The 25,235-nt window shown below is 42.7% G+C and overlaps 1 protein-coding gene across 6 annotated transcripts in view; it reads left to right on the top strand.

Moving 5' to 3' along the window:
* LOC307054202 (transducin-like enhancer protein 1) overlaps positions 1-25,235 on the top strand; it is a gene marked incomplete at its 5' end in the record, with an annotated part of 87,629 nt that overhangs the window by 10,538 nt on the left and 51,856 nt on the right. For 4 of the 6 annotated variants that reach the window (XM_079705793.1, XM_079705791.1, XM_079705792.1 and 1 more), the window contains 2 exons: positions 18,236-18,298; positions 20,161-20,235. In XM_079705793.1, the coding sequence (XP_079561919.1) occupies positions 18,236-18,298; positions 20,161-20,235 (138 nt within the window). Of the gene's footprint in view, positions 1-18,235; positions 18,299-20,160; positions 20,266-25,235 lie in introns of all 6 variants that reach the window. The other 2 variants (XM_079705789.1, XM_079705788.1) reach the window with 1 other exon arrangement.

Here is a 25,235-nt window from a genome sequence, read left to right as displayed (position 1 = left end):
TTCTTAACGGGTTTAATTATGGTAATATATTGGGGTTTGTAGTAAAAAAAAAAAAAAAAAGAGAGAGAGAGAGAGAACAAAAGTAGCATGTTTCTGAGGCCTGGGTTTCCGTGTGAATTGAATGTGTGCATGCATCACTGCCCTGGGAACCACTGCTCATCTCCTAAGGATGACTACAGCCACTAATAGAGCTGTGGATAAGTTGCATTACAAGCTTCTCCCAAGGCATTAGACTTGACTTAGTCACCAGGTTTCTTAATAATAATGATTATACCCACTGATTATTTACTTAAAAGTCTTTACAGAGTCCCTCCCTCCGCCCCAAACACTTTTGTTATGAAGAATTTCAAATATACAGAAAAGGAGAGAGAAATGTACAGTGAACACCCTGTATACCCACCTATTTGATACCAGGAGCCTATAAGGTAACGTTTTTGTAATATCTGCCTGTCACGTATCTTGCATAGAGATTTTGCCCTCCCCTCACCTCGAAAGATAAATAGATAATTCAAGCCTTTCTTTAGCAGCCAACTCCATTTGAGACTGATGCACATGAAAGTGGGAGTTTCTCCAGGTACACTTTAAGAATTCCATCTGAACAGGTGTTTATAGCATATTATAACATTTTCCTCGTTAACTTGCCTTTTTGTTTTTGGCATGGTTGTATTAGATGATGCACCATTATATAGTGTCAGGGTGCTTGCTTTTCAGCTGTCACCTGAATGCAGAGGTTTGTACTTAAACAGAAAAGCCGTATTCCCCTTCCCAAGCCCTTGTACCTTTTGGCCCTTGATAATGCACCTTTAAGATGTGATCAGCGTATTCCCTGGGGGAACAGCTTTAGTGTTTATAGGTAGGAAACCAGGAAGTAGTTGTGCAAAAGGACTCTGATTTTGAACTTTGTGTGGATGGAAGCTGTCCTGGTGGAGAATTTAGGTTGGCCTCAGAGGCCGTGGGTGGTATAGGGGTGTGAAGTACCAGGAAACAAAATCTCTTTGAGGCCCCCAGCATGTGGAGGAGGCTCTCCAAGCCTAGGGCCTCCAGGAGCGCAGCCTTTGTCTGTCCTTGGCGCCCTCTTGATGCCTTGAGCAAACAGTCGGGCAGAGCCTCTTACAAGTAAGGTGACCGGCCAGTGTATTGACACGCACAGACACAATAGAAAACTGCATTAGGAGGCGAGCCATTGGGATTTGCAGTAAATATATTACAGAACACAAGTGACTTGCCGATACTGCTTGTTTAGCAGTTTGCAAGGGCAATGGCAGTATGGATTTTTGAATTAGAAGGGAAGGGCTGTTCTTTCTCTGTGCAGGAACATCTAGTTGATGGCTGGGGAGAAAATTGATTTAGAGAACAAAATGCAGCTGCCTTTATTTGTGCCACTTGAAAGGCTTCTGTGGATTAGTGAGTGAAAATAAAAAGGTCGCTCTCAGTTTAGGAAAGGGGGTCTTAACATTGATCTGCATCTTGGTCTGGTATGGAGAGAATAATGGATGGGCCACCGGGATGGAGGAAGGGTGTCCAGTGCCCGCGCAGCCTACAGCTACAGGTGCCTGCTCGGATCTCAGGCAGTCGTCTGTTTCAGCAGTTTGGCTTTCAAAAGTCGGCTTCTTGGGTTTATTGTAGAGTAAGCTTATTTGGGACATTAGAGTAAGTAGTCATAGCTCCATCCATTGAGCTCCTTGTGCCCTAGGAACTGTACTGTAGGAGCTCTCTGTAAATCCTTCCAGTCTCCCTTGGATACTAATTATTCCTCCTTACAAAGAAAGAACAGGCTAGAACAGGGGTCCATTAGCGGTCCAAGGTCTGTCAGGATCCAGGCTGCACAGCAGCAGGTGAGCAGCGGGGGAGCAAGCGAAGCAAAGCTTCATCTGCCACTCCCCATCGCTCGCACTATCACCTGAATCATCCCGCCGGCCCCCCAGTCTGTGGAAAAATTGTCTTCCACAATAGCAGTCCCTGGTGCCAAAAAGGTTGGGGACCGCTGGGCTAGAAGGTTAGGGGATGACAGTAGTACCTACTGGATAGGGTAGTTATCAGGATTGAGTGAGTTTCTGTGTGCAGGAGTCTGGCACTTGGGCACTCTCAGGATGGCTGTTCTCAAAGTCTGTTACCTGAATCTATTATTGTCCCTTTAAAATTGTACCCTGCCCTTGGAATTCTAGGCCATGATCCCATCTTGTTTTTCTAAGCCCAGTTTCCTTCCTTCCTGCATCTGAACTGTTCACTTTTCATTATTTCTCCTCAATTACAAAGTTTTTTTTATTCTCAGATCAGAAGCATTTATCTCTAAGCTCAAAAGGAGACTTCTTTTTAAGTTCCTATTGGCACTCTCTGTTTTCTAAAGAATCTAGAGGAATTAAGATGCCTTATTTAAGCCAAACAGCAAAATGTGCCCTTGGAAGGCAACAGCCTTAAGAAGTTAATACAACTACCAGTGAGAATAGCCTTGTGTTGAGTTTTTTCATTTAAGGGGATGGATGAACAACAAAGAGGATTTGGTTCATTTTATCGAAGTGAGTTTTGGCAAAATAAAGGATGGGAGGTGCGTTTCTGATTTTTTAATTTTTAATGAAATGTGGAAAATCCAACTTTGAATTTGAAGAGTTTTGTCATCTTGAAAAAAGTGTGTGTGTGTGTGTGTGTGTGTGTGAATTACATGACCGAGTTGGAGAAAAAAAAATTGTGCGCCTTGATGATGTATACATACATATAGTTTTATTTGGGCTATGAAAACTTGTGAAGTGCGTGCAGAAGTTTGAGTAGATAATTGTGTAGCAGTATTCTCCAGGTACTCCACGGGCTTGAGATTTTTGTGGACTGTCAATTCACAGCTGCTGCTTATGTGCTAATATTTGAGGAAGCAGGGAAAACACAGGAGGGAGAAAAGCCAGGGCCATTGGGATTAGACAGACTGGAAGTTTAGGCTGTTGACTCTTATTGCCAAGCATGATGCAGTAGCAACTTTTTGTAAGTATTTGGGATAACAGAGGACACAGTAGACAATACCTGCTAATACCTGCTCTCACGCTTGCTTCAAAGCTCGGCTGCCTGCTGACATCGGTGTGCTGAGAAGCTCCACGTTGCGTCTGTTTGTGTTTAGCTTGAGTCCTGAAGTCCGCTGAGTGTCTGTAGGGGAAGCACGAGGTTCTTGACAACCCCTTCGTCCTGCCAGTTGGCCTGGGTTCCAGAGCCTTTTCCTTTTGTAACCCGGCTGGCTCTCTTACAGTGCCTGGGCCCTGAGCTCCCGCGGAGCAAATCTCTTTGCACAGCTACTGAGGAGATTGGAATTGGACCACTGAAATGTGTCCAACTTCTGTACTTTTTAGCTGACCAAAGGCCAAAATCATACCAGTAACTCAAGAGCAGAACTGCTGACTTTGAAATCTTATAAGAAATCTGTATTTCATAATTGACTGCCCTGGATGCTGTGATACTCATGAATTAAATGAAATAATAAGGGGGTGTCACATTTCAACTGTGGATTTCTCTAAGGGTGCAGAGATTTTTGAACTGGTTGCTAAATCTGTATTCATTCTTATTTCTTACAATGTATCAGATGTAGCTTACCCACCTGAAAGAGCCCCAGGCACATCAGTGTTGGTGTACTGCTGTCATCTTGTGCAGCCATTGTTTTGGTCATGATTTTGTCACACGGGCAAGTAACCCCCAAATGCTGTGATTTTTATTTTATTATTATTTTTTCTGAGTAGCATGCAGAATTATTCTTGTCAGTTTCCCTCAAAGTACTGAAATTGATAAAGGTTTATATGGAATGAGTACCAATTGTTCCTTCTCAAATTAAAATAGTATAAAAGGGGACTTTTGAGTAGAGTTTGCACAGTGAGAATATTGGTATTGACACCACCTACACTTTGGAGTATAGTTTGAAGACCAGATTCTACCGTGTGCTGCATACTGGTTAATATGGCTGTAAAGAGGAGATGAATGTGGCTACTTTTCCAAGTCTATTACTCAGGAGGACTGTAAATTTGATTGGCTGTTACAATTCTAGCAGAATCATTCGATTTGAGAGCAATAGAAAGATAAGATATCCAATTACCCAAATGATTTGCAGGGTTAGCCAACGTTGTCATGGCGACACGAGTTGGAACAAATTAAATTTTAAGCAATAAAATAATCTTAAAGCCCGTCTGGGAACAAGAAAATTTGGCAGTGGCACTTACCTGAATTGAATCTTAGCTTGACACGATGTTGTTTGACATTGATATACTGTGGGGGCCTAAACATATATGGTGCAGCATTACCTTCAAAAAAGGAGCTTGGCCTAACCGGTAAAGGGGAGTATTAGTGTAAAGTTAGGATATTAACATTTATTCCATGGCTTAAATGATAATTGGGCTCTGGGTTCCCAGGAATATTTTGTATTTAAGGATTGAAATGCCTTAATAAGGATTAAGCAGCATTAATTGGACACTTGGAAAAAAAGACTTATTTTGCAGCAGCGCAGTTTTTGGAACTGCTGTTCCCCTTTGTGTGTGTGTTAGCAGACGTAATAGAAATCGTGTGGATGTCTTTTGGTGGGGGGGTGGAGGTGTAAGCATGCATATATTTGCATGTACAAATAAGGAGATTTCTGGCACATGCCCCAGCTCTGCAGATGATTCTCCGTATTCGTTAAAATTTCTGCTTTGCAGTACTGCTTGCAGACTGGAAAATTACTTTCCAAACTTGAGCTGATGACCTAAAACCTGAATAAGTGTCAGTCTGGGGCTTAGAAGGTTACTTCCCCTTATTAATGTATTGTTTAACTGGTTCCTGGCTTGTGCTGCGGATTTGAAAACAGCCGAGTAGCCCAGAAGGAGGGAGGCTTTTTATCCACATGTCTATTAGACAGATGGAGATGGAAATTGGTCTGAGGTCAAGCCATTTGCAGCGTTCTCACAGCCTTCGATTTTCCTCTCATCCTCACCGCAGATCATCTCAAATGATTCAGTAATGACCAAAAGTGCAACATTGACCTTTATTCCCTGGTGGATTACTGTGTTTCACAGTCCAAATGGCAGGAAGTCTATTCTGTTCTTCCAGAAGGAGGTCGACATTATTGAGCTAGCCCAGCCCTGTGGGAACCACACGAGTGCAGACCAGTGTAACACAATACGTGGGTTAAATTTGGTTTCTTGTGCTCTGGGAAACAAGAATTGACATGTCCTGAACCCACATAATTAATGGGAGAATATCTAGGATGCTTTCTAAAAACACACACAAGCACAGAAATTGATTTGTCCACTTGTAAAATAACTGGTGAGTGATACGAGTGATAACTCCTGGTGGCCCCTGGTTTAGAAATTGTTCTCACTTCCATGACCCAATGTTCTTTTTTAAAATTTATTTATTTATAAATTCTTTTATTTTTGGCTGCGTTGGGTCTTTGTTGCTGCACGTGGGCTTTCTCTAGTTGCGGCGAGCAGGGGTTACTCTTCATTGCAGTGCACGGGCTTCTCGTTGAGGTGGCTTCTCTTGTTGTGGAGCATGGGCTCTAGGCACACGGGCTTCAGTAGTTGTGGCTCGCGGGCTCTAGAGTGCAGGCTCAGTAGTTGTGGCGCATGGGCCCAGTTGCTCTGTGGCATGTGGGATCTTCCCGGACCAGGGCTTGAACCTGTATCCCCTGAATTGGCAGGCAGACTCTTAATCACTGTGCCACCAGGAAAGCCCGACCCAGTGTTCTTTTATCCCTTCTTGTTTAATGCTTCCCCAGTAAATCTTAGACAACACGTTATAACACTGTATCATTTAAAAATTACAAGTTGAGGGACTTCCCTTGTGGTGCAGTGGTTAAGAATCCACCTGCCAATGCAGAGGACACGGGTTCAATCCCTGGTCCGGAAAGATCCAATGTGCCGCGGAGCAACTAAGCCTGTGTGCCACAACTACTGAGCCTGTGCTCTAAAGCCTGTGAGCCACAGCTGCTGAGCCCACGTGCCGCAACTACTGAAGCCCATGCACCTAGAGCCCGTGCTCCACAACAAGAGAAGCCACCGCAATGAGAAGCCCGCGCACCACAACAAAGAGTAGCCACTGCTCGCCGCAACTAGAGAAAAACCTGTGTGCAGCAACGAAGACTCAATGCAGCCAAAAATAAATAAATAAAATACAAAAATTAAAAAAAAAATTACAAGTTGATATGACTGGGCATAAGGGGGTTTTTCTTCATATACTTTTTTTTTTTTTTTTTTTTTTTTTGTGGTTCTTGTGGCCTCTCCCATTGCAGAGTACAGGCTCCAGATGCGCAGGCCCAGTGGCCATAGCTCACGGGCCTAGCCGCTCTGCAGCATGTGGGATCTTCCCGGACCGGGGCACGAACCCGTGTCCCCTGCGTCGGCAGGCGGACTCTCAACCACTGCGCCACCAGGGAAGCCCTTCATATACTTTTAATTATATATACTTGTGGTCAATCCAAGTAACCCTGAGTAAATTATCCTCACAGAGCACACTTTGTTTCCCTGAACGTAGCTTGATTGTTATCTTGGAGAAATGATGATTATTTTTCTCTTGCTTAGATTTCTCTGTGGATTGTATTGTGTTGTGATCATCAGGTTATTTTGTTTTTCTAAGAATTAATTTGTGGGGACTTCCCTGGTGATCCAGGGGTTAAGACTCCATGCTTCCAATGCAGGGGTGCGGGTTGGATCCCTGGTCAGGGAACTAAGATCCAGCATGCCATACGGGGCAGCCAAAGGAAAAAAAAAAAAAGAATTAATTTTTATTTAAAATATTTCTCTTTGCCTCCACCTGCATAGCTGAGTTAATATTCTGTGACTTCTGAATGCATTAATGAAGTCTGTTGTCTAGTGTCCTTGTACTTACCATCTTGTAAATACTTAAAACTTTTCCAAAAGGGTATGCTTTGAAAATTTTCTCCAGCCTCCCAGATTTCATTTCAGTTATGATCCTAAGGTGTTTTTGAGAAAATAATTTTTTTCTCCACTGTTGACTTCGCTGCGCACAAGTTCTGTTTCTGCCTCAGTGGCTCCCAGCCTTTGATGCCCCTCTGGCACTTGCTGGGTTCAGCAGAGCACTGTTTTTGAGGCAGAGGCCGACTCCCAGTTTGCAGTAGAGCCCCCTCCCTTCAAATTCATCTTCTGGCCACTCTGGGGGGTAGATTGCATTCTGGAGCTTTGCAGGTTTCTTGGCACATGATGTTGATTGAAAAGAGAATCCCAGGTTTCCACTTGGAATGCCAGGAACCTTGTCTTCCTTCCCAAAGGACCACCTCTCCAGCAGCTCAGCCTGTGAGGAAGAAGGCCCAGGGATGGGGCTTCCCAACTCAGACTGAGTTTGGGACTCAGATGGCCTTAGCAATGCATGCACACACACATCTATCTAACTTGGGGCCATTCTGCTGCCATGCCACATGGCTTTGATGGCATAGGCCTCTTGATGGAGTAGCTGCTTTCCCTAAGAAGTTGCTCTGGAAGAAGAGTGGCAGCCATCCTTCATGTGTGTGGGTCATTCAGCTGTAGCATGTTTTTAAAATTAGGGAACCACTGTCCCATGGTCACCTAAGGCAGGAAATCCTTTCCCACTATCTAGATTGGCAAAAGATTCCAACCTGTTGGGAAACATTCACACCAAACTGCTTATTCAGTGATTTCCAAACAAGATGTGGGGAAGGGGATGATGAGAAATGCTAAAGCTAATGATAAGTTGTGCTTTATAGTTGTGTGCACTGGGTGTTTGCTTTGTCATGATGGAAGTCAGGGACCATAGTGACACAGACCCTTGGAAGTCAGTGCCAACCAAAGACTGGTTACACGGGCCTAAAAGGTTGCTATGATGAAAAGGAACGTGTTTAAGTGTTATTGCAAGGAAAATAACATTCCAAGTTCTGAATAAAGACCATTCTCATAAACCTGGTTTTCAGAGGCGACTTGGTTTTTGCATATTCCCATGCAGTCTTTGTCTTTACATAGGCATATTTTATTTTCGTAATTGTAATTTTAGCCTTCATGCCATGATGATGTAGCTGGCTCTTCCTCCCACTGATCTTCCTGCTACTGTATGATATAATCTAATTTCTCATGAGCTCCCTAATGAGTAAGACCTGTGAAGAAGGTGAAAGGTGTAGGCTTGCTCTCTTTCCATTCCCAGAACAATAGGTGGTGACTTCATGGTAGCGTTCCGTGATTCAACCCGTGGAGTTTGTCTTGAAACCCTTCTTGTGGTGCAACAGAGTGCATTTTCCTTTGACACCACCGAAGCTGTCTTTTTCCATCATGGGACAAGTCATTACAATTTCCTGTGAACAGCACTTTCTGAACTCCATAACAAGGGTTTGTGAATAATGGAAATGTGCTGTTCAGGCACTGAAACAGCTGCGATGCTTTTGTCAAGGATGCATCTTTACCAGAATGACAAAGTAAAGCCCAAATGCACTGCTTGGCAACAGTTGGGTCAAAACATTTAAGTCATTAATTAGAAGGAACTGAAGGGGGAAGAATTTACACAAATACACAGCGTTGCAGACTCAACTTCATCATGGAAAATGCAACTGAATTCTTAAAAAAAAAAAAAAAAAAAAAGAGGGCAGCCCTCAAGTGGAGCCTGCCAAGCTTGTCATTTGCAAATAAATCAGAAGACTGTCATTGCAGGAGGGAAGACCAGTGAATAGAGTTGCTTTGTCATTCTTTGATGGGCCCCACACTCAAGCCTGCTATTAAAAATGAATGCATTCAAGAGGCTCTGCATTAAGAACATAAACAATTAAGGGCACTTGAGTTGCTCTGCTGAGAGGTGCTGCGAAGATCCGAGAGCTTTCTCTGGAGATGCGAGCCCTTGCAATCTGCCTCTCGAGGAGCCAGAGTATGGGAGCAATTAGTGTTGCTATCTCAACTCAGCAGCCTTCAGCAGGTTATTCTTTCCCTTTATTTTAACCCCTTCTTGTTTGGAGAGAAGCTGCGAGTGTGAAAGGTGAGCAGTGGAAGGAGAGAGTCTGTGCCCCTTTGGAAAGGGCTGGGGTTTAGAATGCTTGCAGGAGCTGCCAAATGAGGGGGGAGACGGAACATAAAAGTTAGGATCTGCCCATAATTGACGACTTGTGTTCTGATTAATTGAGCCACTGATGGGGTTCTGTCATCTGGTACTCTTTGTTTCGCTTTAATCATCAGGTTGAAGAAGGGGCAAGATTACATTGCCACAGGTGGACTCATCTGAATGAATATTGTTTGAGGTTTCCCACAGTAGTCAGATGGGTTCCTCCAGCCCCGGTTTGTGTTCTTGCCTTGGTTTTGTTTTGTAAAAATGTGTGGAGGTACATATAAAAGTATGAGATTAGAACACTCCCTAACACCATACACAAAAATAAGCTCAAAATGGATTAAAGACCTAAATGTAAGGCCAGAAACTATCAAACTCTTAGAGGAAAACATAGGCAGAACACTCTATGACATAAATCACAGCAAGATCCTTTTTGACCCAGCTCCTAGAGAGATGGAAATAAAAACAAAAATAAACAAATGGGACCTAATGAAACTTAAAAGCTTTTGCACAGCAAAGGAAACCATAAACAAGACCAAAAGACAACCCTCAGAATGGGAGAAAATATTTGCAATTGAAGCAACTGACAAAGGATTAATCTCCAAAATTTACAAGCAGCTAATGCAGCTCAATAACAAAAAAACAAACAACCCAATCCAAAAATGGGCAGAAGACCTAGATAGATATTTCTCCAAAGAAGATATACAGATTGCCAACAAACACATGAAAGAATCCTCAACATAATTAATCATTAGAGAAATGCAAATCAAAACTACAGTGAGGTATCATCTCACACCAGTCAGAATGGCCATCATCAAAAAATCTAGAAACAATAAATGCTGGAGAGGGTGTGGAGAAAAGGGAACACTCTTGCACTGCTGGTGGGAATGTGAATTGGTACAGCCACTATGGAGAACAGTATGGAGGTTCCTTAAAAAACTACAAATAGAACTACCATATGACCCAGCAATCCCACTACTGGACATATACCCTGAGAAAACTATAATTCAAAAAGAGTCATGTACCAAAATGTTCATTGCAGCTCTATTTACAATAGCCAGGAGATGGAAGCAACCTAAGTGTCCATCATCGGATGAATGGATAAAGAAGATGTGGCACATATATACAGTGGAATATTACTCAGCCATAAAAAGAAACGAAATTGAGTTATTTGTAGTGAGGTGGATGGACCTAGAGTCTGTCATACAGAGTGAAGTAAGTCAGAAAGAGAAAGACAAATACCATACGCTAACACATATATATGGAATCTAGGAAAAAAATATGACATGAAGAACCTAGGGGTAAGACGGGAATAAAGATACAGACCTACTAGAGAATGGACTTGAGGATATGGGGAGGGGGAAGGGTAAGCTGGGACAAAGTGAGAGAGTGGCGTGGACATATATACACTACCAAATGTAAAATAGATAGCTTGTGGGAAGCAGCCGCATAGCACAGGGATATCAGCTCGGTGCTTTGTGACCACCTAGAGGGGTGGGATAGGGACGGTGGGAGGGAGGGAGACACAAGAGGGAAGAGATGTAGGAACATATGTATATGTATTAACTGATTCACTTTGTTATAAAGCAGAAACTAACACACCATTGTAAAGCAATTATACTCCAATAAAGATGTTAAAAAAAAAAGAAGGGCTTCCCTGGTGGCGCAGTGGTTGAGAGTCCGCCTGCTGATTCAGGGGACACAGGTTCGTGCCCTGGTCCGGTAAGATCCCACATGCCGTGGAGCGGCTGGGCCCGTGAGCCATGGCTGCCGAGCCTGCGTGTCCGGAGCCTGTGCTCCGCAACGGGAGCAGCCACAACAGTGAGAGGCCCGCGTACCGCAAAAAAAAAAAAAAGAAAAAAAAATGTTTGGAGAAAGGTGGTCATCTCTCACTGTGACAAGGCTTTGGAGAAAGGCAGGCCTGACCTCCCATCCTGTTTCTGACCTAGGTGAGTTATTTTAACCTTCCGGTCCAGTCTCCAAGGGCACCTATGCTGACTGATGCTTAGACCCTGGATGTAATTGGAGCTGGTGTGTACTAAGGAAGTAGATGCTGCCGCTGTCCTGGTTATTCAGTGGCACTGTTCTCAAAGTGTGGTCCCTAGTCCAACAAGCTGCAGAGCACCTGGGGCCTTGTTAGAAATGCAGATGTTGGGGCCCCAGACCTCCTGGCTGAGAAACTCTGTGCGTGGGCCCAGTTGTCTGTTTTACCAAGCCTTTCAGGTGATCCTGATGCATTCTTATGTTTGAAAACTGCTGATAACCTCATAACTATTATATCGTCAGCTTAGAGACCCCAAGTCCTTTTCATTTGGATTTCCCCCGAATTGTGGTTAGTCATTTATCGACGTCATTATATTTTAAACAGAGCTACTCTGATGCATTAGAACTTCAGATAAAATTCCCTTTTCATGAGTGTGCTGGTGAAGCATGGTGCTAGGATGGGAGATGGTCTGGTGACTCGCCAGTGTTCTGAAGGAGGTCTCCAGGCCAAGAAGCCTTTCCCCCTCATGTAAAGGGGTTGGGGGAGTATTGGAAGTTTATTTGTGGAGTTTTGCATATATCATTTTGGGTATGCAGTTTTAGTCAAACATCTTGAATTTTCTTTAGGCACATCAGATGTCATCTTCAGGAAATAGAGATGTACTTGTGGATGTGTTTTTGTGGATTTTGCTTTACTGGTGGGCCAGATTGTCTGATGTTAGGGCTGAGGCACTAATTCTGTTCGCCTGCGAAGGGGAGGACAAAAGTGCAGTTTGGCTGCTACTTGTTTATCTAAGGTTTGCAATTTATAACTGTGGCTCCTTGTGAAATGCCTACTTTGCCTTGCACTGTACTTCTGCCAAAGACAGCAGGAGTACAGTGACCCTGTCAGTGACAGACTGGGGCCACTTGTTGTAGTACCGTTGTTGGCTGAGCGATGACGTGGCCTTGGCCTTGTACTGCTGTGGTCCTGTTAGGGCTGTATTGCTTTGCAAACAAGGCTGAGTACATCAGCTTTGTTTCTGGTCTAGAGTATGTTCCAATTTCCCACTTCTGCTTCCTGGAGAAAGGACTAGGCAGCGAACGTGGCTTTTAATTTTTATGATCCTGGGCAAATCATTTCCTTTAGGCATTGGCTTCTCCATATGTGACGTGAAGATTGTTAGAGGGCCGGGCACCCAAAGGGTTTCAGGGTTTGCCAGCATCCTTGTGATTCAGTGCCAGGGTCAGTCACAGGAGTGGTGGGCCTGATCACCCTTTGCTCCCTTCCCTGTTTAATAATACATCCAAACGATAAATCAAGGGCGGGATCTACAAGGTCACTGGAGGGGGGAAAATGGCACTGATAACTCTGCTACAGCAGGATAATCACTGATTTTATTTGGGGTATCAAATTACAGCGCTTGGCGGCATGCATATCTTGTAAAACAAACAAAAAACAGTCACACTAACACCACAGCTTTGTTCTTCCCCTCCTGCTTCATCTAGTAAATGTGTTGGCCATTTAAGCATCATTATCATAAACATGACTTTAAATGGTTACTTGCCTTGCCTTTGGGTTGATGTCATGTATTTAACCCTTTCTCCTAGTACTAGACAACTGATTTATCAGGAGGGCAAATGTTAAGTTTTTAAAAAGCTGCAGATGTTTGTGATGTGTTGAACTACTGTTACATTTTTACCTGACTTTTCCTCTTTTGCTTTGAAACTCGTGCTGCAGTGAGCAGCGTCATGCATGGAATGCTTTTCATTAGAACTATTTCCTTATGATAAATTCTTAGCTGTGGGAAGCCTTACCAAAAGGTTTGAATAATTTCATGCACTTGAAACACATTGCCCAGTTGCTTTCCAAGACAACTGTACCGATTTACTCTGTCATCGGTAATGTGTGATTGCTCCAGTTTCCCAGAAGACTCATCATCGTTGGATTTCATTATTTTTTTTTTTAATAAACTAACTTAACTGGTGCAGAATGACCCACTTTACTTACAACAACATTTGCATTTTATTTGGTTGCTGGTGAGGTTGAACATTTTTCTGTATTGAAGGCTGTCATTTCACAGACTCTGAACCTTCTCGTCAGAAGGGATTTAGAGATTATCTATTTCCTTTTGTGTGCTTTGTTTTCATGTTCTTGCCGGTTTATCTGTTGCCAGGCACTTCTTACCAGCTCTCCACTGTGTTTTTCTCTTGGCCTCCTGCTTGGTTTGAGGAAACAGAAAGATCAGTTTGCCAGCCCTCAGCATAAGCGGCATTTTTTATGATCCATCAATTTGCAATTTAATGGTGGTGGAGTTTCCCCTCCGTAAGCTGACTTTGGGCGAGGTGCCATTGGGTTGCTTTGAGACCCATGGGCAATTACTCTTAAGCAGTCCTCGCCCTGCTTTCAGCCTACAACAACCTTCATTATATATTACTCTGTGTAGTGGAGAAGCGGGCAGCCGTTGGGGAGCAGGCTGGCTCTTCAGTCTGGAAATTAGACGAGGTGGGAGGAGTGTGAAAAGGTGGAAAGCCGAGCTTTTAGGAATCATGAAGTCTAAAAACTTAAGTTCAGATGCTCAGAAGAACATGTCTTCCGTTTAAGAGCTCTGCAACATGTACCAGGGTTTGGTTCATTGCTGGCCTTTGAGGTATTTGGCCTATTTAACTCAGTTAAAATATACATGTACCTGAATCTTGTACCTACTAAGACACAATTTCTTACTATAAACAGAGCTTTATTCTGACACTGGTTAGGAACGGTTTTTGTGGTTACATCTTGGTCATTGAGTTTAGGGTGTATGGGGATTCCATTTTGGTTCAGCGAGGCGTTCCTTTGAAAGTCCCACATGTGGAATGTGTGCCCTCTGGTCAGTTTTGGTGGGGAGGATTCAGCGAGGAGCTGTATCAAAGTGTTCAGCCAGAGTCTTCTCCCGCTTCCCTGTTGTGTTGAGAAGACTTGATGCTGGAAGCTGTTAGGAAACTGTCCAGAAGCTTCACATAAGATGTGATTTTAAACACAAAGTCTTAGTTTGCCAAATGATGGTAAATGCTTTGGAGAATCTTGAAGGGCCTAGAGTTTGTTTATTGATGTTATGGGAGAAAGGCAGCTTCTACATGGATTTGAGGTAGGCCTGGAAGGATTGGGATAAGAGCAAAGCACTTCGTAATAGTGCAGCTGTAGTTTACATATTAGCTTACTTGATTCTGCTGAAACACTGAAGTAGGTTGGTGATAAGAGACCTGGGGGTCAGTGGTTGAAGTGACTGAACTCAGGACACCTAATACTAGTGTGCTGAGATGCAAACCCAAGTTTTTGGATTATGAGGGCCAACCGTATTACCATAAGCAAGTCAGTGAGAAGGGAGTTGGCCTTGACAGGGAGAATAAAAGCTGGCTCTAGACAGATAATTTGGACTCCTGCTTCCTGCTGCCTCAGTGGGTGGTGGCAGTCCCTGAAGTAAGGCCTGATGCTGGGGCCTTAACCAAGCTGGTTAAGTTTCTGGGCACAAAGTTTCCACACAAATCTGGTTTAGGGCTAGCTCTTGAATGCTGACTTAGTTTTGTTGCCTTACATGGTGTCAGAAGTACAGGCACAGGGTAAGTTTACTTATAAACATTATGACTGTTAGCAGGTACCAAATACATCTTCAGCTTTGGGCAGGAAAATGATTTCCAGGGGGGAAATACAGTTAGCCTGCAGTTTTGTTTTGTTTTGTTTTGTTTTTTCCCCACTGGAGCTGTCTAGTCTTTGGAAGAGGTAGAAAGAAGGCAGTCTGAAAAGGTTACAGAACTTTCTTAACACCTGCTTAAGCAGGGCCAACTATCCAGTTTAATCTGCTTGTAAACTCTGTGGTCAGGAATAGAAGCACGGGTGGAAAACACTACTACTCGTTAATTTGTGCTAAATTAAAGTTCTTATCAGAGTACCCTTGTGTTGAAGCAAGAGATAATACTAAAGAATCACTGTCAGTTTTTATGCTGCCATCCAGACTATTTTAAGGGCTGGGGTGGTGGTGATGTCTTAGACCTCCCAAAGCACCGTCAGGGAAATAAGTTGCATCCTCACGCTGCCAGGAGTAGGTACTCTATAGCTGGCTCGGAGAATTTTAAGGTAAATCACAGGTGAGATTTGAATCCAGGCCTCCTTGATCAAAGTTACACTCACTTGTCAGAGGATAGTTTTAAGATTAGGGTTTATAGACCTGGCAGAGGGAGGAGACAGCTGGGATAAGATCCTTCTCTGTTCTTATTTCCGTTGCTTCTCCAGACCATTTATTTAGAATTCCCAGGACAAATGGTATGGCTTTTGATGTCTCTTCATCAGTTTGAGCTTTGATCTTTAACCTTGCTCCTCCTGTGTCTTAGCTACTCTAACTCAATTTATATGGTCTGTGCTTTAATCTGTACTTCTTTTATTTTGTTCTTAATATTAAATGTTTAATGTTAAAGGTTTACAAGTTGATTTCATTCAGACCAGGTCTTAACTGTTCCCTGACAGTCAAGTTCACTTCTACCTTGAAGCCACTCTATGTAATAACATATATAATTATTAATTAAAGAGGAGATCATCTTTCCTTCTTAAACTAAAGTAAATTCCGTGTAGGTCAAGTAATTAAGTGCAGAAAGTACAGCCATAGCAGCACTAGAAGAAAATTAAGAATGGCTTCTGTAATTTGGGGGTGTTCTAATCCTGACCCAAAGGCCAGGAACATAGGAAGACTTTTTTTGTTTGACCACGTAAAAACAAAGTTACGCACAGCAAAAAATCCATCATAAGCAAGGTTGAAAGACAGGTAACAAGGTGGAAAAACTGGAAAAGTCAGTATTTGTCATATGGAAAGAACTACTACAAAAAGACAAGGATGAATAAATACCAAAAGAAAAAAAGAGAAAGGAAAAATAAAGTGGACCAGTCAATATATGAAAAGATGTTTAACTTCAGGAAGAATCCAAGTAATGCAAATAAAAATGAGGTCATTTTAAAATCTCTTAGATGGATAAAGATTTTAAAAAGGTCAACAAAACCCAGTATTGACACTGGGTGGGGGAGCAGGCACCCTCATAGACTGGTGATGATGTAAATTGGTAAACTTCTCTGCTGGGCAGTTTATCAGCATGCATTACAGTTTAAAATATGCATACACTTTGACCTAGCAGTTTTACTTCTAGAGATTCCTTTTAGAGATCCAAGGAGAGAGTTCTTTGACATAACAGTGTGTAACTGTGGAAAATTAGGTGAAACATAAATATCCCCTGATATTGGGAGTGTTGAGACACCCGTCTGCTTGTATAGTGGGATATATTGATGATGTCCTTATTCATATCTGTTTTTATTGAGTGGGAGGGTGTCCATGACACATTTGAGTGGAAATAACAAATTACAGAAAAGCAGTATACGTATTGGGACCCCTTGGTATCAAAGTGTCTCTCTCCACTCTGGGCTTGTGCACACACAGATAATGAGAGCCTGGGGTGCTGCTTCCCAGGATCACCAGAATGTTACTGTGGTAATCTCTGGATGGTGGACTTAGGGTTATTTTAACTTTCTTGTGTATTTCTATATAGTATACATTTGTGTGTATGTGCTCAAAGTGAGCAGATGTCATTTTTAAAATTGGAAAACATGAAGGGAATTTTAGAGATGGGAAAAGTACAGAATGCTCTTGGAATGTAAGGCAGGTAGGAAGTGGGGAGCAAGGACCTCAGAGTCCACAGAGGGCATCTCTACTCCTTTACATCTACCCAGATACATAGTGTAGAACCCTGTTGCAAAGGCAAGGGTAGCCCGCCCATGCTTTCATGACCTTGAGTTAGCTTGAGTGGGTGGCTGTGATCAAATGAACTGGGTAGGGCTGACCCAGTTCTGTGTTTGCACCTAGTACAGCTGCACCCTTTTTGCATGTACATATCTGTTTGCCCCGCTTGTTCAAGCGAGGTCATGGGTTTGTTCTCTCTATACCAGTCATTTCCCCTTCCAGTACATTTCTTCCAAGGCACTGTCTGTAACCCTATCTCATTGGTGGTCAGGGAGAATTGAGTTGGGTTGGCCTAAATCCAATCCCATAAAACCAAAGCCTTGTTGCTCAGTTAACTGGAATCATCTCAGAGGACAAAAGGCAGCTCTTTTTTATGTACTTGATTATACAGTTCCTGAGGTTTCTACTTTGTCTCACTTATTCCATTCTCTCTTTCTCAAGGGCATGGGCTTTGCGCTTCATAATTTTCTTCTCCTCATAATGCTTTTCATTGCCTAATTCAGTAATAGAGGCAGCATTAGTAAGCACTGACAGAAAATGATGAAATAAATAAGGCCAACGTGGGACTCTTCGGATGACTCTTTTTTTTTTTTTTTTTTTTTAAACAGAACTGGTTCTTCAGAGTTAGAGGAAAGCAGGGCTCCTTTGCATTACTGGAGGGTGTTGGAGGTGGGGTGGGCCTGTGGATCCTACCCTAGCCTGGGAGCAGAGCACACTTCATTCCCTTCTTTGCCAGTTTGTCCCTCTTGTAGAGGGACTGCTGTGCATTTGGAGCTGAGCAGGGACTTTTCTTACTTTCTCTAGAACAGCCCATGCCGCAGACACTCAGGACACATTTTCCTAAACTCAGTGGAACCGTGGGCCCTGTCAGTGAGGTCCTGGCATTTGATGCTGAATTGTGGTAAAACTTTACAGATAGCCAGAATACCTTGACTTGACTGTCACTATGGACTTGAGTTCTGTTTCAGCAGTGTTTTCTAGGCTTGTTTGAAATTTTGAGGCTTAGTGAAGGCTTACTAACATTAACGTCCTGTTTCAGTTGTGCGGGCATTGAGACAAGTGGGAAGGAGGTCTTCTTCCACTCTCGCTCTAGACCTTATCTTGAGAGCTACACTGCTTTGGCAGTGCCCCCGCTCCCCAGGGTTCTGACTCCAGCTTGAATGAACTTGCTATATGAATGTGCCCTGATATGCCGTAATTGAATAAGTGTTCGGAGAGGTTTGCAATCCCACCAGGTTTAATGATTACGTAGCCTTAAACCGCGTAGATTTTCCAACTCAATTAAACTACCCATTATCTCTTAAGTGACCAATAACGCGTGCGATTATGTCTTACTTTGCAAGTGGGATTAATATCTGCTGTTTATCTCAAGATAAATATTGCTAACATAGCCTGGGAAAGCAATTTTATGCCCTCAAGAGTGAGGCAGTGGAGGACTCAGATGTTGGGTATGAAGTTTTATCTTTCTGAACTGATTATGAAATATACTAAACATTTATATCGCTTTGTCTTTATAGACTGAAATCGCCAAGAGATTGAATACGATTTGTGCACAAGTCATCCCATTTCTGTCTCAGGAAGTAAGTAAAACTGTTCGGCTGTTAAAGTGCAATTATGTTGCTTCTCTGTTTGCAAATTAGCTAGTTTTAAGATGTTAATTTTATCACGAGGAACAAGTGTGAAGAACATCTGTTACAGCTGAAGTGTGTAAACCCCCTGCTGTTCCATCTCACAGATCTGAGGGGACACTGTAGAAGTGGTGACAGTAGCTCAACCTTAAATTAATTTTTTTCTGTGGAAAACTGCAAAACGACTATCCAGCATAAAGCTTTTCTTTCCTCAGAGGAGTAGTATAAATAAGCTTGATAGCTACTGATGATTCACGTGTCCTTTCTCTAGAGAGCTTTTCTTTCACTGCATTTTAAAAATGGTTCCATCAGGGTTGACTTGACCACGGGAGCAGGTATTTCATTTGTCCTCGTACATCAGGGCAGGTTGACTTAATGCTGTGCATGGACGGAGTGGATGCCAGTGCTATTAAGGATAAGACCATTCATGTTACCTGTTCATGTTACTTTAGCTTATGGAGTTATATACATACATAAGCCATTTTATTAAGATACAAAGTAGTAGAAGTTTACCCTTAATATTTGAGAGGGTAAAGCTCTTTATGTGAGTAATCTATGACTCAAAACCAGTAATGTTTTAGTTTTGCCTTTACTTTTGGATACAAGCTAATAAATGCAAAACTGTTTTAAGTGTGTACAGGATGCTTTTATCTTGAGACAGTGAAAAACTTATGGGCCTTGGAGCTGGAATACTGAGTGTTTGTTCTCATTGGCATCTACTTTTCCATGCTGGGTAGCACCATCTCTGCTGTTATTATGGCAGCCTTTACCAGCATAGCATTTACTCGATGTTACAGTTTAGATTGGTTGGCCTTTTTTTTTTTTAAATTTATTTTTGGCTGCGTTGGGTCTTCTTGCTGCGCTTGGGCTTTCTCTAGTTGCGGCGAGCGGGGGCTACTCTTTGTTGCGGAGCACGGGCTTCTCTTGTTGCGGAGCATGGGCTCTAGGCGTGCGGGCTTCAGTAGTTGTGGCTCGTGGGCTTAGTTGCTCCGCGGCATGTGGGATCTTCCCGGACCAGGGCTCGAACCCAAGTCTCCTGCATTGGCAGGTGGATTTTTAACCACTGCACCATCAGGGAGGTCCCCTGTTGGCCTTTTGAAGCCTGTTGTTCATTAGATTTTAGTAATCCTGGTCTCTGCTAGAGTCTCCTTTCTCCCAAAGAGACCTGTGGCTTTGTTTTTATTTGTGGGTGGAGCTGGGAGGTGCACAGGCTGTTCCCAGCCTGTGATCTCAAGAGTGTGTGTGGGGAGAGCAGGGGGCGGGGTCTTTCCTTTCCCCTGTGGAGGGTGAAACATCTAGGGGCTAAAGGAGGAGAGGAATTTCCAGAGTTTCCAAAACCAACTGGTGGGTTGAGATTTGTTGACCAGAGAAGTGATTGCAGGTTTAATATTTAAATTTTAAGTATCAAAAGGGGTGTTTTTAAATGGCTGTAAACTTTTCCTGCTCAAACTTATCATAGCAAACCCCTCCTGAGAACCAGGGTGATCTTCCAAATCCCATACTGTTTATTTTCTAAGGCCTCACGTTACCATTTTTGATGTCCTCCTTTGACTTTCTACCATTCCGAGCCCCAGATTCCCATCAGAAGTAAAGTGGTAACTGGTGTTGGTTAGAAATAAGGGATGCACCGCTCTCAGTTTTCCTTTGTCGTTTGTCTGTGTGTTCTGTGGAACAGTGTGTGCTTGAGCAAGTTCACATTTAAAGACATACTACACTTCAGTCTGCACCGCATGTGGCATTTGTCTTATTGTTGGAAGGTACAGTGAAAGTCTTGGCTGCCTTGCTAACACTTTTCCTTCTCCTTGTTTTCAAAGCATCAACAGCAGGTGGCCCAGGCTGTCGAACGTGCCAAACAGGTGACCATGGCAGAGCTGAATGCCATCATCGGGGTACGTGGCCTACCAGGTCTACCTCCTACAGTGTGTATAACCAGCTTTCATTTCTTCTTAATTTGTTGGCTTAATATCTATCTATCTATATATAGTGTTGTGTCGCTTAATCTTAACCCATTTGATAAGCGGGGCGGGGGGCAGGGGGTGGCAGTGTCAGGTATGCTGAGGTGTGTAGGGGAAGAAAGATTAGCATAAGGGAGATGATAGAGACAATTTTAGGAGGGGAAGAAAAAATAAATCTTCCTTTCAATGGAAAAATAAATGTAGTTTATCCTGCTCCCTTAGGTTAAAGCTTTGGCAAGGGTTTTAAATACGTACTTTCCTTACTTCTGTTGTATAAACTTTAGATCCCAGTGAGGTCGAGACGTAGCTCGGCATTATTTCATTTCGTTGTCTTTTCCTTTTTTGCCTTTTGCTTTCCCAGGGTATTAGAACCTATGCATAACTGTTTTGCTTTTCTTGTGCCTCTTTCATGAATTTTTAAGTGGCACCCCAATGAAAGGAAAGCCCTCTTGCCGCTGAAGAAGTGATGATTGTCTGCCCTAGTGCCCTCTAGCCTTTCACCAGGTTTCTACTCTCCTGGGCCGAGTTCAGTTAGTGCTCCTTGCTGGCAACTGGTTGTCAATCACAAGTCATTTGCTCTGCATTAATGAGCCTGGTGAACTGTTGGGTCCATCCCCTGCATGAGTTCATCCCCCCGCCCCCTCACTGCAGGATCCAGGACGGTTCTCATGTTTTCTGCCCTTCCAGACTAAGCGAAAGAAGTAGCTGAAATAAGGGACCGTCCTTGCTGATTTTATTCATATGTGAGTGCCTTGAGCGGATTCAAATCACTCATTTATCAATTTATGTTAATTGCTTGTGAGAAGATGCCCTGCTGGTCTTTATAGTTCCCTCAGACACTTTGTAATGATAATTAGACATGCTGCTGTACGGATTAAGAGTGCCATAGTGCAGTGATGGCCACAGACAATGGAACCAGTTAATCCATCAGGGTTTAAAATTACATCCCAACTGGAGATGGAGAAAAAACATAAGAGCCAAGGAGGATTAAAGAATGAGCCTCAGCTTGAAAACTCTCCTTTCATCAGTTTCTCAATTGCAGATCTGCAGTCGGGTTGCCTGTGGTAAGCTATTGGCAGTCAATTAGGTGAAATAAACTGGGAGGGTGACCTTCATTTCCTTTTAATAGCTTTTTCCTCCCTGAAATGGGGAGCTTCAGTGGATTTTCAGCTTAAATTTTATTCAAGCTGCTTTATTACACTTGACAGCTTAGCTCTGCATAAACAATTCTCCCCTCCTCCTCTTCCCCACAGGTCTGGGCTCTGCATCTCTCCCCCTTAGTGTCACATTTTTGACTGTTACTTAGTGGGCTCTCTAATCACATTCAACAAAAAACACAATTACATCTGCATTTGTCTGCTGCCTTCTGTACCCTTTTCTTGTGTAATGAATTGCTTTATTTCAGAGATCAAATCAAATATTCACTGGTACTTTTGCATGTACCGTGTTTGATTAGCAAAGACTAATAGCAAATTGTACTTGTAGCTCGAGCACAGAATTTTTTAGCCCAGATGAATGAGGATGGAAAAGCCTGTTTTGATTAAAGGAAAACATATGCAAAGCAGTTCTCAAGTACCCAGTTACACTTTGTGAAACATGTTTGTTTTCTGATAGGCTCTAAATTTTTACGTATCATTTCTCAGTGGTAAAACTTTGTACTCTTACATTCTCAAAGGCACTGCCCAATCCTATCCATTAGAAAGGAGGAAATTGTGTTAACCAGATGTTTATAGGTAATACTCATTTTGAGTTGAATCAGAAAATAAAAATAGCAGGTTGTTTTGGAAGGGCAGATGAATCACTAATTTTATGAATGGCTTTAGTCCAGGAAACATGTTGTTGAGATTATAAAGGCAGATTAGCTCCGATAGCTAGCAACAATAACCCAAATCAGTGAATTGGGCCCAGCACAAGACTTAACGCCAGTTGCAGGTCTTCAGCATACTGGCATGTGCGGCTTTTATAATTGTAATTTTTGGATCAGTATATTAATTTATGTCAGCAGGCTCTTTTAAAGTTTGTACTGATCAATAATTATCCCACACCATAAGTTTCATGCTGTGGCATATGCTTGATTTTTGCTTGAAAGGAATTGTGCGCATCCTGGAAAATCGAAGTAGCATAAAATTGGGTTGACAATTCAGCAGACCTTTGCACCCCTTCATTGAACATGCAGTGTGTCAGCCTGTCTCCCCAGAGGGGAGGAGGCTCTGGGAGGCTGTCTGTTCCTACAAGCAGCAGCTGCGCGCAGGGTAAATGCAGCCCGGTTTGATAGCAGCTGTCAGTATTGTTCGGGGACCGACTTAGGGTAAAGAACACTGGGAGAGGCCATGCTCTTCGTCTGCATCGACTTTCAAGCTAAGAAAAGAAATAGTAATTTAACGGTTTAGACATCTATTACAAGTGTGAAAGATCATGAAAGAGTACCCTTTAAAATGCAAATGAGCTGAAACATTCTCATTCCCTTTAAGGTACAATCAAGGAGCTTACTGCTTGCTTGACAGGGCTACAGATATTTCTCTTTAGCAAACCTGGAAAAAGTTAAATCTTCTCAAGGACACCAGGCTTCTAGGTAAGCTCAGCTGTGTCCTGGGACCGTGGCTGCTCTTTTAGGAGGAAGAGAGAGGTTATAGTTTTTTCCGTTTTTGTAGAGTGAATTTCTCACCATTTCTCACCAGCATAGGAAACGTAGTTCTCATATCTGACGGAAAATACTGAATTTTAAATCTTTTTCACCACAGCACCTGCCTTCAACTTACATAGATTCCTGGTATTTAAGAAAGATAAGCTTCTTAGATATTTGATACTTGGAGAAACTATTGAGATATTTTTTGTTATACTTTTTTTAACAGCTTGACTGATGGTATATTTGCTAATTGGCAGACTAATAACTGCAACCTTACTTTTTGAATTTTGCTTTTTATAAGCTCTTTTGTTATTAAACATGTTACGTTCTTGTAACGATAAAAATGCAGAGATCTTAATAGATACAGGGTTTGTTTGGTTTGGCACAAACTCCCTTGTACTTGAGAAAACAAGTTCATTGTGGGAAGGAAACTTATTTATTTGAACCTTGGTGGGTTTTTTTCCCCCCAAACATCAGGATAGTCTCCACAATTTAATCAGCATTCCTCAAAGATTTTTTTTTTAGTTTGGAATGCTATTAAAAATGCTCAAAACGAAGTAGGTTATTGACTGACGTAACATTTTATTTGTGGAATAGCTAACGGCTACCTGAAGGAAAGGAAAATTGACGGACGGGCTCTTCAGATCACTCCCCATTGTAGTATTTGGGGAGGTGGGAACTAAGAGCTCTCTTCTACCTGCTCTGATACTGCATAATTGATTTTAAGTTGAGATTGGGATTCCAAATAATCAGTGTTATCTTTTAATTGGGTTTATATCACATGTAATTGGGTTTATATCACGTATAATTAATATAAATCATATAAATATAGATATGGATATATACATACCTGTGCACACACAGATTTTTTAAAAATTGATGTGTAATTCACAGGTGAGGTGCACAGCTCCTGAGTGTACAGATTGATCACTGACACATGCACACACCCTGTAGCCCACATTCCTCTCTGGGTGCAGATTGTTCCCACCTCCGCAGGAAGTCCCCTTGTGCTTCTTCTCAGCCAAGTTTTCCCACCCCGCTAAAGAAACATGGTTGCTTTTTGATTAAAAAGTAGAAGAGTAAAAGAATAATTAGCAGAGTGTGATTTTCTTTATTAAAACAGTTACATAGTTGTATATCTATTTCTAACCAAGTACCTACTGCCTAACTTCTCAGTGTTATATGCTCATCTTTCTAAGACCATTTGTATTGTGTTAACCTGGACAAAGCCTGGGCCTAGGATGAGATGCACTTGGTTGGGACACTTTGCACTGCCACTTTTTATTTTTATTTTTAAAAAATATTTATTTATTTTATTTTTGGCTGCATTGGGTCTTAGTTGTGGCACATGGGATCTTTTGTTGCGGGGCGCAGGCTTCTCTCTAGTTGTGGCATGCGGGCTGTCTAGTTGTGGCCTGCGTGCTCAGTAGTGGCACACAGGCTTAGTTGCCCCGTGGCATGTGGGATCTTAGTTCCCAGACCAAGGGTTGAACCTGTGTCCCCTGCATTGGAAGGTGGATTCTTAACCACTGGACGACCAGGGAAGTCCCGGCACTGCCACTTTTTAGCTTTGTGACCTTGTACAGCCAGTTAACCTCTATCAGCGTCCTTCTGCAGGACAATGGATAATACCATTTACCTTGCATGGCTTTTGTGGGGGTAAGATCTTGGCTGGCAGCCTTCAACGAGCATGTGGTGCTGACACCCTGAACTGAGGTTTTGTCTGTCTGGTTTCTTTCGGCACCAGTAGCAGATCTCTGGGTCCAGGTGGCCAGGCTCCTGTGAAGGGGCGATTGCTCCTAGCAGCAGGTCACCTCCTCCTTTGTCTTTTCTGGTGGTTACATGGATGTTGGTGTTTGAGATTAGACCCAGCCAGATGCTCTGCTCCTGCCGTTAAGTTGTCGTGCTCGAATGATTTCTAATAAGGACTCAGAAGTGCCAAAGCGCTGCCATTTAACTTTTGACAAACAAACTTATTAAAGTTCAGAACAAGGGGGGAAAGTTAAGTTAGGGGAACAGATGGAGGGGTTTGAGAAGCAAAAATGTGAGGACAAGGCATCATTGGCTTCCTTACTCAACATAAAGAGGAAAGGGCACCAGGCCTTTTGCTGGCCCTGAGAGGTGGCGGGGATCCTTGTGATAGAATTGGAAGGAGAGAAGAGTTAGAAGACATGGACAGATGAACAGTTCCCCTACCACAAAATGCCAGATTTCTGATAGCTGCCTTGATGCTGACTGTTGGATATAAGAAAATTTAAACAATTTCCCATAGCAGTGCTATGAACGTCAAGAACTCAGGGAAATTTGG

This window comes from Hyperoodon ampullatus (genome assembly GCF_949752795.1).
Source record: "Hyperoodon ampullatus genome assembly, chromosome: 6".
NCBI classification, from domain to species: Eukaryota; Metazoa; Chordata; class Mammalia; order Artiodactyla; family Ziphiidae; genus Hyperoodon; species Hyperoodon ampullatus.
The sequence above is the reverse complement of the archived record's forward strand: the minus strand, read 5'-3'. Positions and strand labels throughout refer to the sequence as shown.